This window comes from Schistocerca piceifrons, chromosome X (genome assembly GCF_021461385.2).
Source record: "Schistocerca piceifrons isolate TAMUIC-IGC-003096 chromosome X, iqSchPice1.1, whole genome shotgun sequence".
Lineage (NCBI taxonomy): Eukaryota > Metazoa > Arthropoda > Insecta > Orthoptera > Acrididae > Schistocerca > Schistocerca piceifrons.
In genome coordinates this window covers 86,277,503-86,296,218 of record NC_060149.1, presented here as the reverse complement: position 1 = coordinate 86,296,218, position 18,716 = coordinate 86,277,503, and the positions used below count along the sequence as shown (strand labels likewise).

The 18,716-nt window shown below is 38.8% G+C and overlaps 1 protein-coding gene across 1 annotated transcript in view; it reads right to left on the bottom strand.

Moving 5' to 3' along the window:
• Positions 1 to 18,716, bottom strand: part of LOC124723110 (caspase activity and apoptosis inhibitor 1-like) — a 248,694-nt gene that overhangs the window by 145,891 nt on the left and 84,087 nt on the right. The window contains exon 2 of the mRNA XM_047248291.1: positions 12,397 to 12,481. Within this exon, the coding sequence (XP_047104247.1) occupies positions 12,397 to 12,456 (60 nt within the window). The 5' untranslated portion in view covers positions 12,457 to 12,481. The remainder of the gene's footprint in view (positions 1 to 12,396; positions 12,482 to 18,716) is intronic.

The window sequence follows — 18,716 nt, the reverse complement described above, 5'->3', positions numbered from 1 at the left end:
TACAGTCACCTTTATCGATTAGCTACACCTTTGAGGAATTCTTCCAATAAACTTAAGTCAACCATTCACCTTTCCTACGACCAATCTCATATGTTCCTTCCGAAATATCACTTTGCAGCATAATGCTTAGATATTTAATCATTGTGACCGTGTCAAGCAGCACACCACTAACACTGTATTCAAACATTACGGGGTTGTTTTACCCAACAATTTGCATTAACTTACCTTTTTCAACATTTACAATACTCTGTGTAAAATGAATTGGGGTGCCTCTGACCATGGTGCCTTTTTTTTCAACTCCTTCAGGTGCTTTTTCAATGCCAGGGATGCTGTTTCTATGCCCTCAATGTGGGAGTTTGTGCAGCAGTCAAATGATGACGTGTCTGTATGATCCTCTTGCATGAACTGTTGTTTTTTTTTTTTTTTAAAAAAAACATGAAACTCAAAATTTCAGATTTCATTTTGCTGTCTCCTACAGCCATGTCAGATTGATCAACGAGTGCCTAAATAGAAGCCTTTGATCCACTCAGTGATTTTACATTGGACCAGAATTTTCTGGGATTCTTGGCAAGATCTTACACTAACATCTTACAGTGGATGTTATTGTATACTTTGCACTTTGATCTTTTTATAGACACACGAAATTCTAATTTTTGTCTGTTGACATTTCTGTGTTCTTTTTAGAACCAAGAATGCCACAATCTCTGTTTTCTCAGCATTCTTCAAATTTTGTTATTAAACCATGTTGAATGTTTACCATCAATAATCCATTTAATCTGCACATACTTCACCAGAATATGATTTACAACCAGTTTAGACTTTGTCCATTCATCATATTGGAACTAAATGATGTTCATTCAATGTCTAAATAGAATGGTAACAACTGATTATCTGCTCTGTACAGCATATAAATTTCCCTAACCTTTTTATTGGACTTATTAAGTTTAGCAACTGTCATTGCTATGACAGCATCATGGTCACTACGGTAATCCCTGTCTCTATAGTGATACTGTCAATAACATTAGGTGTGAAAACTTCCTGACAGATTAAAACTGTGTGCCCGACCGAGACTCGAACCGCGAACTGAGTTCGAGTCTCGGTCGGGCACACAGTTTTAATCTGCCAGGAAGTTTCATATCAGCGCACACTCCGCCGCAGAGTGAAAATCTCATTCTGGAAATATTAGGTGTGTATGTGGTGACAAAGTCTACAATATTCCGCAGTGTATGGGTTGTAACACTAGTTACTTTGTTTTCAGAGAAAGCATTCAGAACTACTTCACATGACTGCCTGTCTGTGTCACCTGCAATGAATCCATAGATGTCCCAGTCTCTACTTGGTAGGTTAAAGCTGCCTCCAGCACATATTACATGATCAGAGTATGTCTGTTCTGTTGAGCATAGAGATTCTTTGAACGATTCTCAAACTGTTATAGCAGAATTTGGTGGCCAATTGAAACAGGAAATGATTAATTTTATTTCACCTAGACCAGTTACTTGCACCCAGATGACTTTGCAGTCACTCAGTTTTGACCTCAATAAACATATTATTTTCATTGATTGCAATGAACGTGTCCCCTCCTACAACCAAATGTAAAATTTAACATTGCAGAATTGTACCATCGCCACAGCCCATTTTTAGTCTCCTGCCATACTCCTTACTAATTTGATGATATTTCATCTTTATCAAAGGCTGCAGGTCCTATGTGGTCAGTCAGCCATCTAACACATACAAAGTGATCTGCTTGTCTGATTATGGACAGGCACTCATCACTACATCAGTGGACAAGCTGTCCTCATAGTTGGCCTGAAGAGAACTGGATGACTGTTACTGTAGCACAGTGGATTCTGACAGTATCCACAAGTTGGCTGATCATATTACTCACACAACGTCCAAACACAGCATGTTGTCTGTGTAGTGTCCACTTTGTAGTACTGAACACCCATTTTGGCAATTCCCTATCAAGCATTATTATGTTGGCAGAAGAGAATATCAAAAGGTAAATAGGACAGAATGATCCTGTGCAACACCAAATGTGTACCTTGGACATATTTTTTATAAACACATATGAGGTGGTGACAAGAATCTGACAATATCTTGACCTCTGTAGCAGACAGCTGCCATACTCCACAGCTCAGTAAATAAGTTGTCTCAATGTGAGTGGTCTTAGAAACAGTGTATTTATTTCTTCTTTTGTGGACACAATGACAATACAAGTGTTTGCTCCCTGGCTGACCCTGAAAGTTTTTCAGGTATGTAACTTGCATTCCACCTTGGGCAACACACTAATTATCTAAACTGTGTAGTTGCACTGTTGTTTTGATTCACAATTAAAATGTTGGAGACCCCCCGCCAATAACTTTAACAATAACAAGCCAAGTCATTCTGTTAGGATCTGCAATGAAAACAAACATTAAATGTTACCAGAGGACCACAAATTTAGGACTGCAATGAATGATGATATGATAGTGTGTCACTTATTATTCACAAAACAAAAGATACATATTTGCCATTTAGTGTACATGGCGCATGGGCCATAAGCTATGCCAGCCAACTGAGTCTCCTTTTACCACTGTTCTCATCCTCACAGCAACGACTGTACCGTTATGTGCCCTTGGACAGGTGGCCTGCAGGTCATTGTCCTTCAGGTACAAGTAACTCCAGAGCACGAGCCATTCTCCAGTGACCCGGTCAATGGTAGAGACCAAATGTATCAACCACCAAACAAATATTAAATTCTTTCCAAAATAATACAAGGAACATAAAGTCCTACTAAAGCATAAAAAGAACACATGGAAATACTCCACTGAGTCTATAAACCAGCTATTCTGTTAATAAACACATAACACATAAACAAAAAGTACAATGAAACATAAATAAATGACAAAGTACACCTAGTCTGCCACAAGGTACACACACAACAAGGAAAAGAAAATATACAAGGTTAAAAAAACCATTGGATACCCTGTTTACTTGTTCACTTTTGTACCACTTCATTCGGTGAAGGACACAGCTTGCTCTTTGAAACCCCTTGCAGTGTGCAAATAGTGGCCACTTCCACCATCCTGTCACACCCAGAGTGTACTCCAATTATGGCCAACTTCCAGCAAAAAGGGTGGCAGGTTATCTTCCCTTACTATGAGCAATGCGCCAGGTTGGATGTTCTGACAGGGGACTGTCCACTTTGGCCTGTTGCTGCAGATGATAGAAGTAGTCATATAACCAGCATTGTCAAAAGATCTGAAACCCTTGCTGCCAGTCCCCAACTTATGAGCAAGCTCAGTTTTGCTGTCCCTAAATCTGGCTGAGGGATACTTGTGACTGCAGTTATAGTCAGGAATCTATCTGGGGTAAGAACTTGGGGATCACTAGGCTCACAAGATAGTGATGCGAGTAGATGAGACTTTAAGCAAGCATCAGTTTGATACATCAGGGTTCTCATTTCTTCAAATATTGGACATTTAGTTCCCATCATTTGCCATAATTGGTACTTGAAGGACTTTACTCCAGTTTCCCACATCCTGGCAAAGTGTGATGGTGCTTGAGAAATGAAGTGCGAACTGATGCCTTCTTCATCTTTAATTGCTCTGCTAATGTGACAGAGAACTTTAGCTCTTTCCTTTGGCACCTCCTCAACTGCATAAACATTACAGGTGTCTAATACAGGCCGTGAAGTGATATTTTAAGCCAGTCTGATCTCTCCTACCACAGGTTGTTTTCTTGCAGATCTGCAGGAGACACTTGTGGCTATGTCAGATGAGTTGAGTTCTCCACTGTAGATATACGGTCCCATAGCATGACTGCTGTGGTTTCCTCTATCTCTGCCACATGGGCCCCAACAAATGTTTTAATATTGCCTCATGCACTCAGTGTAGCTCACCTTTAAGCTTCAGCTGTCTCACTCATCTGTTCAATCTGACAGAAGCATTCGCTGCATTGTTGAAATAATCACCTACCTGACTTGGCTCTTTGTGGAATGGAAGACTGACAACAAATTTTCCCCATGGAATCTTTCATTGTGTGTTCCATGTTCCACAAAGTGTTGTTAGTATGCCCCCCCTTCCTTCACCAATGTGCCTTGATGTAGTTCTTCCATACTCTAGAATTTCTTCAACTGTTTAAATGTCACTGACTAAAGCATGATGCAACCATCTGCAGTTATGAACTGATGTACTCTGTTGCTTGATACTTTCCTGATGAGACCCGAACTAGTTCTGTCTCTTGAAGCAGGATGATCAGTTCATATGAAGACAGCCCATGAATTTTGAATGTACAGACAAAATTCTGCTCCTAGCAATACATCAATTTTGCCAGGCAAACAAAACTCCGTATCATAGTGTTTTACATTTAGTAAGTTCCATGTACTGGAATCAATAATTCATTCCGGCAAGGTGTCATTTATCCTTCTCAAAGCTTATCAACAGACAACATTATGTTCCTCATGCAAGAACCCACTTGTACAGAGTCACCTTGTTTCTGCGAGTGTTGCACCTCTTCCTTGAATTGGTACTCTGCTGTGCCACTTTTGAAATCTGAGACATTCTCACATGCTTCCAATACAAAGCATGACTGTAACCCAGAATCTAACAGAACAAAAGAAGTATTCCATTTCCCACTGCTATCTTGCAACTTTATTCTTGCTGTCATAACAAGCACTCATTTGCCTGGGCTAACCTTCAAGGTACTTTACTTACGTTTGTCATTGTGCCCCTGTTGCATGTAATTTGCGCAATCCTTCCATGTTCCACCTTGTGAACATTGTGTTTCTGCATGTAGCAACATGTGTTTTTTCCACAACTATAGCAGTTACAAGCTATGTGTCACTCTTCAGACAATTGTACCACAAGTTGTTGTGCATCACAATGGCATTGCCTTCACTACATGTGACTTGCTTGAACTTGCTGCACGTCTACAACATGTGAGGCTGGTAGCACATGACGCATACACCAAGAGTAACAATGTTAGTCATCTCGAATGCAGAAACTGGTTGGTGTTGGAAGCATTCAGATGCTTATACCAGGTACGCCATGATGTTGTGGTACTACAGCCTTGACAATTTCTAATGATTTGTGTTTGTTTCCGAGAAAGGCACAAGTTTGACTGTTCAGCCTGTTCTATAAGGAGCTGTGATGTAACTGTCTCTTGCAAAGAGACATCTAGTTGTAATGCCATAAGTGCATGCGTACTGCTTGAAGCCCCATTCATTACTGCGTAAAGTTCGCTTACACATGCCTTTTTCATTGACAGTAGTGTTAACAGTTTCTTCAAATTTGCTGGTGCAGTCAACTGAGCATTATTGTATATGCTACAAACCAAATCAAAACCTGCCTTAAAGTTGGTGTTACTCACATGGAAGATGAGCAATTGCGAGAGCACACTGAAAAGTAATGCCTCCGAATTTTTAATGTAAAAACTCTTAAAGCTTTTAAAATAAAATAAATATATTAACATTCTACATATTTATTCTTCATGCCTACATATTTATTTCTCAACATAGTCACCTTTGTGACATTTCTCCCAATGAGAGACCAGTTTGTTGATACCGTCAGTGTAGAATGTTTGACTTTGTCGATGGACCCAAAACCTCAGCTCTGTTTGTACTGCTTCATCATTGTCCAAGTGAAGCCCATGAAGGTGTTCTTTAAGTTTTGGAAACAGATGACAATTGGATAGGGCCAAGTCGGGACTGCATGGAGGATGACTGAGGACAGTGAACCCAGGGTGTTGGATTGTTGCAGTGCTAGCGTGTGGACTGGCATTGTCACACTGAAAAAAAGGGTGCTCCATGTGTGGACAAACTCTTCAAATTAGAAACTTGATTACAGCACACAGTTTCACATGCACCTACATAGTTACATTACACACAGCAGTGGTGGTGTTAGATGTTGGCGACCACTGACGGCCTCACACCTGTGGAGGCCTCGCAAAAAAGTTATTGAAGCTGTTGAAATTTTAGCTACTTAGATGTCCGTCTCTATTTCCGTACGAATGTAGTAGTAGTAGTATTTAGCAAAGGTCGTCTGGCAACATTATGACAGTTAAGCCCCACTACAAGATGCATCTAAGGTGTACACCTATGCAGCAGCACACCAAGCCTACAAGTTTGGAACTGCAGAGTGGTTCTAGTAGGCCTACTACATTACACGATTCACGTCGGATTACCTGCTGTGAATCAGCGCATGTGCACTAGATGGCAGTAATGCATGGGACTCTGAGGAGACTTGTAAAGTCGTTCATACAGACTAAAAAAAATTTGTAAAATAAATTATTAAATTATATACTCAGAGAGGAAGCTGATAGCCCCATTAAAGAAAGATGCATGTTAAATGGAAAATACACTTACTTTTCTTTATCGCATATTCACAGCCCACTTGGGATGCACAGTTTTTCTGAACTTTGCACTTGCATCCAACAACAAGCAAATACAACAATGCTCCATGGAAGAGAGAATACAGGCAGGACCATTGTCATGGCCAGCTCTCTGAAACCAATCTTACCAAGTGACACTTCACTCTTTTTTCAAGTTATTGGACTGGTACAAGTGAACAAGTCTTTTATCCCTGAAGGTGTGGTTGTACCAATTTCAGCTATACATACTAAAGGAACCTCTCCTATGGTAAATCAGTATACAAATACATTTTTGGTGTATTTATTTGGCTGCTATCATACATGACAGTATAAAAAAAAAATTAAAAAAATAAATTCTGCCATATATGATAAATCGCACAGGCTATTTGCTCTATACTATGACATTGAGAACTTTAAGTACTCTACTGTACTTAACAAAGTACATAGCACAAAATAAATGTCTCTTGATGGTCCTCCAGACATGATGATCTAACGGAGACATATGGAGAAACTGGGAACCCAGTGGAAAAAAAGAGCCGAGACGATTATATCCAAACAAGCTATGAGTTTGAGTATTACGAAATTTCTTATGAAAACTTCAGGTGTAACTGCCCCAGAGGCCTCAGATGAAGCTCTTATCCACGTGTCTTCAGTTTCTGAAACAGAACCAGCTTCAGGGTCGAATGAATCTGTTACCCTTTCTGATACAAAATCAGAGTTGGGTGAAACAACTGTGATCCAAGATTGTGAGCTAAATAAAGACTTCAAAAGTTATAATCAAGAGAAAACTGTTCATATAAGAGAGTTATTTATAGAATTAGATCCGGGAAAGTGGGTATTTCCAGTAACAGATTTGCAGTGCCATGCTTTAATTCGAAATGGTCCCCAACAAAATCTAGAGAAACCTGATGAAAGTTACGCCAAAGATGCAAGTAAAAGACATTTTACTAAATATCATCTCAATAGAAAATTGAGTAACAGCTTACCCCATATCTCACAACAAAGTTTATTGCTTTCCATGTCGACTTTTTTCACATTTACGGACAGATGGTAAAAGAAGAATGTTGTGACTGGAAAGATCTGATTAGGATATTGCAGAAGGATGAAGAAAGTCAAGGACATGAGTTCATGATTAGATGGATGGAGTTCTGTAACGGAATCAAATATGGAAAAACAATAGATAAGGAAAACAAGAGACTGATAAGGGAATTGCAAAAGTGTTGGTATAACTTGTTTGAAAGATTAATCAATATTATAAAATTCTTAGCTTTACACAATCTGGCATTTAGGAGCATCGAGAACCCCTTAACCTGAATGATAGCAGAAACAGTGGAAATTTTATATACCTATTTAAACTGTTATCCAAATATGATCTAACACTAAAAGAGCACTTGCAACCTATTAACAAAAAGCAACTTTGTCAGCAGTATCTGAGCCATGATATATGAAATGAATTAATTACATTAATGTCCAAATCTGTTTTCAAAGAAATTCTAAACAGTCAAACAAGCAAAATATTTTGCCTTCATGCTCGACTGTAGCAGCAATTAGAGTGTGGAGTAAATGTCAATATTATTAAGATTTTGTAATTCCTCAACTGGAGAGAGAGAGAGAGAGAGAGAGAGAGAGAGAGAGAGAGATATTTTGTTGGGTTTATTGCTGTCGTAGAAACAACGGGAGAGTATTTAACAAATAACATTTTAAAGGAACTAGAAGATAATGGCCAAGACTGTTGAGAACAGGCATATGATAATAGTGCCAATATGGTTGGCATTAATTAATGTGTTAGAATAAGAATACTCAATATTAATCCATGAGTTTTGTTCACACCATGTGGATGCCATTGTTGAAATTTGCTTTTGCTAGATGCCACTAACAATTCTACAACAGCTAAAATGTTTTTCATCTTCATCAATACAGTTTATGTGCGTTTTACAAAATCAAACAAGTGTTGGGATCTTATAAAAACTAAAGTGAAATCGACACTGCTGATGACGAAATGGTGGCGGTGATGACGAAATGGTGACGAAATTGACACTGAAACCTCTGTCTGAAACACGATGGGAAAGTGGAATCGAAGCTGTAAAAATGATATTTTTGCAATTTGATGATATCCTCAAAAGTGTAAGTGACCTGAAAAATAGAACTGATGATTCCAAAACTCTTAGTGACTTTGATGCAGTCTTGAAGGAAATGTTAACTTTTGAGTTTATTGTTGCAATACACATGTGGTATGGGATTTTACTATGCATCAGCAATGTAAGTAAACTATGGCAATCGGTTCAGGGGAATTTCAACATCGCTACTGATACTTTACGTTCATTTCCCGACTATAGACAAGAATTCCATAACACAGGATTTGAAACAAGCATTGCAGAAGTTTGATTGTTTGTAGAAAAGGGTAGTTATGAAATTGAGTCTCAGATTAAACAAGAAAAAGAATAACACTGAAAGAACGAATGTTCAGTTATGAATAAATTGATGAACCTATACAATCTGCTTAAATGCAGTACAGAGTTAGCATCCTTTAACACAATGATAGACCCTATAATAGTCAACACTGAATGTTGATCAAGGCGCTCAACGAATATTTTGAATGATTTGGTTTTATTTACTATATGAATTATTTGAAATTGTTATCCAAGGACGAGCTTCGCAAACATTGTAATGATTAAGGTACAATACTTTGAGAAGGTGAAAATAGCAACTCACAGCCTTTCAAACTTTATGAGGAACTCCGACTTTTAAAATCCAACCTACAGGACTCAAAGATGCAAAACAACTTATTCAGTACATATCAGAAAATAATTTGGAAGAAGTATATTCAAAGCTTTACATAACAATTAGAAAAATGTTCACAGTTCTGGTCAGTACAGCTTCTGTCAAAAGACATTTCTCAAAGTTAAAATTTATTAAGACATACTTAAGAAGCACAATATGCCAAGAAAGACTATCTGTGCTGTCAGTACCATCAATTGAAGTGGAAATAGCGGCTCGTATTAACTAAGATGTAATTTTTTTTAAAAAATTCGGTGACATGAAAAGCCAGAAGTTTGATTTATTTTAATATGTGTTTGTTTAATGTAATTTCTGTCACTGCAATAATCATTGTAAACCGAAGAGCCAAAGGAACTGGTATATCTGCTTAATATCGTGTAGGGCCCCCGCTACCACGCAGAAGGGCCGCAGCACAGTGTGGCATGGTCTTGACTAATGTCTGAAGTAGTGCTGGACGGAATTGACACCATGAATCCTGCCGGGCTGTCCATTAATCTGTAAGAGTATGATGGGATGGAGATCTCTCTTGAACGGCACTTTGCAAGGCATCCCAAATATGCTCAATAATGTTCATGTCTGGGGAGTCTGGTGGTCAGCAGAAGTGCTTAAGCTCAGAAGAGTGTTCCTGGAACCATTCTGTAGCAATTCCGGATGTGTGGGGTTTTGCATCGTCCTGCTGGAATTACCAAAGTTCATCAGACTGCACAATGCACATGAATGGATGCAGGTGATCGGACAGGATGTCTATGTATGTGTCACCTGTCAGAGTTGTATCTAGATATATCAAAGGTCCCATATCATACCAACTGCGCACATCCCACACCTTTAAGGAGCCTCCTCCACCAGCTTGAACAGTCCCCTGCTGACATGCAGGGTCCATGGATTCATGAGATTGTCTCCATACCCGTACACGTCCATCCACGAGATACAATTTTAAATGAGATTCGTCTGACCAAGCAACATGTTTCCAGTCATCAACAGTCCAATGTCGGTGTTGACGGGCCTTGGCAAGGCGTAAAGCTTTGTGTCATGCAGTCATCAAGGGCACACAAGTGGGCCTTTAGTTCCAAAAGCCCATATAATTGACTTTTCATTGAATGGTTCACACACTTATGCTTACACTTGTTGATGACCTAGCACTGAAATCTGCAGCAATTTGCAGAAGGTTTGCACTTTTGTCATTCTGAACGATTCTCTTTAGTTGGCGTTGCTCCCATTCTTGCAGGACCTTTTTCTGGCCACAGCAATGTTGGGGATTTGATGTTTTACTCGATTCCTGATATTCACGGTACACTCATGAAATGGTTGTACAGGAAAATCCCCAGTTCATCGCTACCTCGGAGATGCCGTATCCCATTGCTTGTGTGCCGACTGTAACAACACATTCAAACTCACTTAAATCTTGACAACCTGCCATTGTAGCAGCAGTAACCAATCTAACAACTGCGCCACATGCTTGTTGTCATATATAGGGGTTAACAACAGCAATGTCATATTCTGCCTGTTTACATATCTCTGCATTTGAAAACGTATGCCTATATCAGTTTCTTTGTCACTTCAGTGTATATTACAATAAGATTTGTGTATAATTATTATCAGTGTATAATTCAGCTCATGTAACGTAACATTATTTTTCTGACTGGAAAGTGAAAGCGACCTCGCAAAGCTGATTCATCGCCAATGTTCAGTTTTTGCCTAGCACCACCACTGACACACTATTATGTTATACACTATAATTTGGAGCCCTCTAGGGGCACAGGTATGCACATACGTAGACATAAAGAATGAAGACCTGTAATGTTTGTTTTACTTAAAAAACTTGGTAAGAGTTTTCACATAAAAAAATTCAGACTTGTTACTTTTCAACATGTCCACATACAATGTGTGCCCCACCTGTTAATGAGCTAAGCAAATGACGACACTTAGCAATGTCGTCTAATTCCCAATTATTTACAACAATACTTGTAAATGTGTCAAAAATACCTGAACTGCATTACATAGCCATTAAATGGTGGCAGTTTTATGGTAGGCAACTTGATGCTACGTTTTAATGCACTCAACACAGACCCAGCATCTGCCGAAACCCTGTCAGCTGCGTTGGCACGATTCATCTGAAATTGCTCATTTTTTGTATGACGTCGAAGACCATGTTTTCTTTGTCCTCAGTAAGCATGTCTTTGTCTTAAAAGAATTTGAGCTGTGACTATGTCCTTATAGTTCTCCATGATCTTCAGTAACTGTTCTAGCCTGACAGCAATATCCAAATTGTCCAACTGCCTGTCATGTCAAATTCATTTGCAAAGTTTAACAACTTGGTGATGCTTGCTTTCGCCAAGTGTGTAGTAACAAGTTTCTTTCCTAAAACCTTATCCATCATGGAATTACAGGGAGCAGGACAGCCAGACCAGGTACTCTGCCGATAGGTAGCTGCCGCTTCACGTTATGTTGTCACATCTTTCACAATCCAGCCCAGAAGGACCTAAATGTTACGTTCCACAAATAAAAATGTAAGCTGTACATATTACTAGAGGTCCAGGAATTTAGAAGGACTGAACAACGTTTTGGTTCCATTCATATTGTAATGAATGATAACAGGTATTACTGAATCACTTATGTTCTCACCTTCGCAGAGATGGATAGGTGGCCTGACGAACATTGTCGCTCAGGTACAAAGAATTCCATAGAGGGCAGCACTCTCCAATGACATGATCTATGACAGCAACCGAACAGATTCAAAGTATTTTCATATTTAGCAAAACATTGTTTTGTTTGTTACAATATTTGGGCTGATGATCACTTCTCATTTTACTATACAGCCAATGAGATCTCTACGGTTATTATAAAATAAATACTATCATGCCAAATACACAATAGTATGCATTATCGAGGATTTACAGACACGGAGGATGAGAGCATGGAAGAAGATGATAAGAAGACTGCCTTCATACCGTTTGCTGGCAATGTATCATCAGAAATTTGAATACTACTGCTGAAATACCATATAATGCCAGTTTTCTACCTGCTAACCAAAATATGAGCTTTATTTTGGGCTGTTGTAGAAATATATACTATCAGCCATTACTTTTGAAAACTTTATTTACGCTATTAGTTTCATCGCCTCAGTAGTGCCTTCTTCTGGCCCCACTACACGAAATGTGTAGAGTACTCCAGTCACAGACTTCTAATGAATCCAGTTACTAAAGTGGTTCATGTATTATGTCATTAAGGTAAAAGGCAAGTGTTATATTTACAAATGTTGTAAAATGTTACCTCTGAGCTTGAATATGCTTCAGGCTCACTGGTGTGACTTCCAGGAACACTCATCTTCATATATCCAAAGTTATATGATCTTCACCTGCAATGGAGAGGGGATTTTTAGAGTAAGAAAGAATAAAACAAATACTGGATAGAAAAAAAATCTCATTCATTTGCATCTAATGTAAGTCTACAGTCTGGACTACATTTTCTTTACAGCCTGAAAACACTGAGTAATAATTAAGAAAAACGAAGAAATTTGTTAAAAAGTCTTTAATGGAAGAAAATTCTCAGTCTCCTAACAAGCCCAAAAACTAAGACTTTATGTAAGAAGACAGATACTACACATGATAGATCAGGTGCTTAATATCAGGTGTTACAACAACTTATTTTAGTCATGTTTATTAACTATATACTCAGTAAGGCTTATACTGATATGTGGACATTGCCCCCTAGGTGCAATCTATTAATTGAGATTTACATGATTTGGGTGCTTATCATTGAGGTTATCAAGAGCCCTTCCTGAAATACTCATGAGCAAAATGTGGTTCATTATTTAAAAAATTCATTCCACAAGGCAATATTCCAAAGTGACATGGGATTCTCATTCACACATCAACACACACGTATACAATACATAGAACTCACTTTAAAGTAATGTTGAAACAACTAGTTTCACAATACAAGTAAACTAACTATGCAGCAGCTAAAACAATCAATAAGGCTAAGCCAGCGAACATAAGACCGCATTAAATCTTCAACTTAATAACTTAACGGGAGGTCAGACTCTACACACAATCTTAAAATGTGCATCACACTTATGTTCTCTCTATTATGTTACACTGAGATATCAGCTGCTAAAGCAGTTGCTGCTCAATTTCCATGACATAAAATTCATTGAGTTAAAATGTAACATACAGAAATCTATACACCGTAAGCACTGCACACTTGAGGAACACACACACATTGTACAACAGTGCTGTATTCAGAGGTACACTAATATTACTTACTCTCACCTCAGTATCTGAAAGGAAGATCATAATGCTCGGATTCTTGGCTTTACCAACCCCAGCTTTTTCTCCCCAGTAATGTACAATCCAGTGCCTCAATAGTGATGTGACTGTGTATAGACGGACTTCTTTTGTGTCCTCTTACCCAGCAGAATGGCACCACAGACCCAGCCTCAGTACAAGGAGAGGGAATTGTGGAGCATATGGCCTTGGTTACCTGGTGGATATGCGTGACTGATAGGGCTACATAAAGGGGCAGGATAGCTGAGACATTTAACAGCACAACCACCTCTCATATGTTCCAGTGCTCTCAAGACTGCAGTTAATATCAAATACAATGTCTTCATTATGTAAATGTATCTTAAGTAAATATTAAGGAAATGCCAAACATCAGCCAATGGAGGCCCCTGCTTACAAGGGAAACTTCCCATTGCACCCCTCCCTCACATTTAGTGGTACGATGACACAGTGGATAGCCGGTCAAAAACTGATCACAGATCAAGCATGAAAACAGGAAGGTGTACTGAACTGTGAAAAAAAGAAGTAAACTAAAAACAGTGAATGGTCCATGCTCAAGATGTGCAACACTGAGTGAACTGGAAGAGGCACAGCATTGTTATTATGTGGTCATAGTGTTGAACTGCAAAGCAGTTATGTCCAAATCTCCTTTCTGCCCCATTTCATTCACAAAATTATGAACTGTCCATCCAGTCACTGATGTGTCTGTTCTCTTTCTGTGGTCTCAGCAATTGTCATACTATAAATTGGTTATAAAATATAAATCATGTAGTGGTAATACATTGCTGTCACAAGTAAATGTGATGAATAGCAGGAGCAAGCAAAATGCCACTTAGACCTCTCACAGAAATGAAAACAACAAATAAATTGGTGTGAACTACGTTACAACAAAGGAATTCAAGAATCAAAACTTCAAAATGGAATGCAAGAGTCACAATACGGTATTTGTGTAGAACAAATAGAAGGTATATATGTATTGAGGGTCATCATCTTGTAATCACAGGTTTCCAGTGTTGGATACCAACGAAAACACACCAGATCTTGGATAAAAACCAGCTAGTAGTTTGAACCCCACTGTAGTATAGAACATTTTCCTAAACAAACATACATTTGAAACAAAACAAACATACATTTGAAACAAAACAAAACAAACACACGATGGACATCAGTTGCCTACAAAGGATGGCAGAGAGAGGATTCTTGTTGATGAAGCTGGCTGGCTGGCAGTGGACTGTTTGTGCCTTTGGATGTGTGTTAAATATATGAGTGATATACCTTGGTGGGGAGCATGAATCCACCAAATATAGTTTGCGACTTCCATAACAAGATCCATGAAGATTTTTTGAACTTGAGGAATCTACAAGTTCTTTAAGAGATCAGATGATTGTGCAATATTTTTAGATTATTTCCTACATTTATTGATAAATAGTAAGTGTGGAGACGAAGATATGCTGTGACTGCTGCGGGGCTGTAAGTACCGTATGATAAGTATGTTTATGATCCATGTGAAGAACACGAAGAGATGCTGCAACACCAATGTGACAGCATATTGTTGGGTTACATGAAGGTAATGCTCCAATATAGAGTACTGTCCAAATAAATTAATAGATGCAAACATTGATTACGGCATGAAGCTACAAATAAGTTCGAGAAGTTTAAAGGGATGGAAGAAAAAAGTACAGTTAAATACTGCAAAGAAGTCACTGAACAAGACAGGAGTTCAGTAAATTAGAAAACAATGTATAGGAACAATTTATTCAAGCCAGAAGTGAATTAAGTGCAGTGCATGACACAGACTTACAAATTTGGGATTGGATTGTGCTAAACAAATTGGTCTGGACTTGAAGGCTTCACCCCACTGGCTATCCACTTTAAAGGAACTACAAAATTATGAGCAGAAAGATAACCAAATATGTATGCAAAAACTATGCCAATAAACTGGAAAAACTTTTAGACTGTTTCAAGAATTTTGTTACAGCAACCAGCATCAAATTCCAACACGATGAAGATGCATGTGTCATCAACACATATCAGTCCAGTTTTAACTATGAAATGAAATCGACCCACATATTATCATTAGTTCAGCAAGAAAAAGAAAAAGAAGAAGAAGAAGAAATGTAGTATAGACCAGCTGCATGCCACTTCCCACAGTTACACCATACAATATGCCATCAACAAAGCAGGATTTATTTTACTTACATTTTACTTATGTTTGCAGGAAGAAAAGCTTGTATTTGGGCTGCAAGTTCAGCAATAGGTGAATAGCATATTTGTGTAATCCCCTAAAGTCATTGTGAATTGTAGTGCATCAGGCAAAATGGAGAACAGATTAGTGGAAGATTTTAATGAACATGTGATTCCTCCCCATGTGAACAAAGTTTCTGCTTTACTTCTGGACAGCTATATAAGTCAGGAGGATCAGGCATTGTACAATTCTGGTGTGGGAGCAGTGATTATCATTCTTCCAGGTAGTACACCTCTTGTGCAACCATTAGATGTGTTTGGCTTTAGAGAAGTGAAATACTTTGTGAGAAGGCTCTACGATTTTGCAAAGCTGCACAGATACACAGAGCAGTATTGTTTACGTGATCATGTGTCGGGCACACAGAGCAGTATTGTTTACGTGATCATGTGTCCATTATCAAACTCCAAGTTCTCATACATAATCAACTTTGCTCTCTTAAATTACAGGACACCTTCTGATTTGCTTGGATATATGCAGCATTTGGTGGTGCGCATGTGGAAAACTTCAAAAATGTTAACAACATATGTTTTGATAGAGCACAAGGAAAACTGTGTGATTGTGAAATGGTTGCTTTCATTTGTTGCATCATATGTGACAAACTATTATGTTTATAGCAACAAAAACAATCAATTATTGACAAAATTATTTAATTGGATAGATAAAAAATCCACTTACCAAGTGGCGGCAGAACACACACGTAAAAGACTGTTGTAATTGGCAAGCTTTCGGAGGCAGAGGCTCCTCCTTCAGGCAGAAGGGCTGAAGGGAAAGGAAGAAGGGTGAAGAAAAAGGACTGGAGAGGTCTAGGAAAAAGGGTAGATTTTGGTAAAGTCAACGAGAACCGCAGATCAGGGGAGACTTACCATACAGGATGAGAAGGAAAAACTGATTGTTGGGGACTGCATTGGACAAGATTACAGTAACCCTCCTCAAAGCTCCGGTTCTGGGTGACTAACAAAGTCTACTCCTTTTCCTGGACCTCTCCAGTCCTTTTCCTTCACCCTTCTTCCTTCCCCTTCGACCTTTCTGCCTGACGAAGGAGCCAATGGCTCCGAAAGCTTGCCAATCACGACAGTCTTCTGTGTGTGTTCAGCTGCCACTTGGTGAGTAGGTTTTTATCCATCCCATTACATAATTTTGTCATAACTATTATGTTTATATCGTTTCTTTGGGAGTGATCACATTCACATTCATACTAACACCTAAATCGGGCAAAGGGGCATACTTCACTCACCAGGCATACACGTTTGGTGTGTTGATAAGAGATTCCAATCATATTTACACACATTCTGTCATAAGTGCCGTGTATAACAACAGAAGTGTTTTCCTGTGGACAATTTTGTTGACTTGTCATCAAATATTTGCAGTTCCCATTCAAGAGCCACTTCCTTTCAGCTACTAATAGAATAGTTGTATGGAATCCACTTCCATTATAGGTCCCTTCCTTACATCTTGCTGTTAAAAATGGATTGTACACCATGACACAGACTCAAATTTGAATACCACAGACAGACACATCAATGACTGTACATAGCTCATAATTATGTTAAAAAAAGGGGGTGTGTGGGAGTGGGGCATGAGGAAGATTTGAACATGGATCTCCTGCTTTGCAGCCCAACACTGTGAGCAAATTGGAAGAGTGTTGTGGCTATGTTGTCAGTGTCGCACATCTTGAAGTTGGAATGTTCACCATTTCTATTTTGCTTCTTTTTTCATAGTTCAGTAAACCTTCATTCTGTTTTCATGTTTGATCTGTGTTCACAGGGCCACCTCACCACTAAATGTGAGGGGTGTGCGATGAGGAGTTTCCTTTGTTGGATCCGTAAGTGTAAACTACGACACATTTACAATGCTGTGATAAAAGTTGGCAAAATACAGGACTTAACAGTGCATCCTGAGGCAAAATTCTTCCTGTAGACCAGGCTCATACAAGAATCGCGCCCGGCGGGCGCGCCTGCTCCCCACGGGCGCGAGGCAGTGTAGTTCAGCGCCCGGTCTGCGACCGTGTGTCGCTAGTGTCGCCATAGGGGTGAGAGGGGGAGGGGGACGGGGAGAGACGGTGCGAGTGAGGCTGCACAGCACTCCTCTGCGCTGGACTGTCCCACGGTCTGATCCGATGTAAACAAAATATTCTAATTTAGAAATAGTTTTATGTAAGGGATATAGTGTCTCATTCTTACTGTTAGTAGTTACAAGTAAATATTTTTTGTTATACTTCGTGCTACGGCTTTTTGTATCCCTTTTCAGAGCTTAGAAATCGGATCCTTAGTATGCTGTTTTGTACGTAATAATTTTAACTGACCAAGTTTGAAAACTCAAGAATTAAGGTTATAGAGCTCTTTAATTCTTACAGTCAACATTGTTAAAGAAGACAATTAACATTTTACACGTTTTTCTTTTTCGAGGAAACGATTTTGTCTAGGTTTGGTACAATATTCCGTGAGACTGCTGACCTCAAAGAATTAGTCAAATTTTTATCGCCAAGTAATGAACTGTTCTTAGTTTTAGCAAGCTTTAAAAGAGAGAAAAAGCGCTCACAAATATACGGAGAACCAAACATTGAGAGAAATTTGGCCGTGTGCTTGTGCAAAAGAGGATATTTCTCTCGTGGAAGACATCTGTAAAAGTCATCCAAAGTTTTACACATAAGAAAGCGGTTCTTCAGGCGGATATTGCACTGCTCTAGTTGAAGCACTTGTGAGACGTCCTCTGCCCGAAGGGAAAACGAGCGAACAAATATATATAAGGCCGGTTGAAGCTCACTAATCTCCAAAAATCTGTTTTCAAACTGTTCTTGTAATTCGCAAATGATTTGATCATAATCTGAAAAATCCACATCATCTTTAACACTGTCTAGTGCAGGAAAGTATCCACAATTCTTCTCGCGCAACTGTTTTCCCCACAAAACAAGGTTTTTTTTTTTTTTAATGAAGGAGTAAAATTAAAATGTTCAAAGTATTTAAATGACCAGTAAGGTCACTCAAAAAAGCCAAATTCGCCACCCACTTACGATCACAAAGTAATTCTTCTGGACGTCCTTTCATTTCAAAAAGGTATTTATT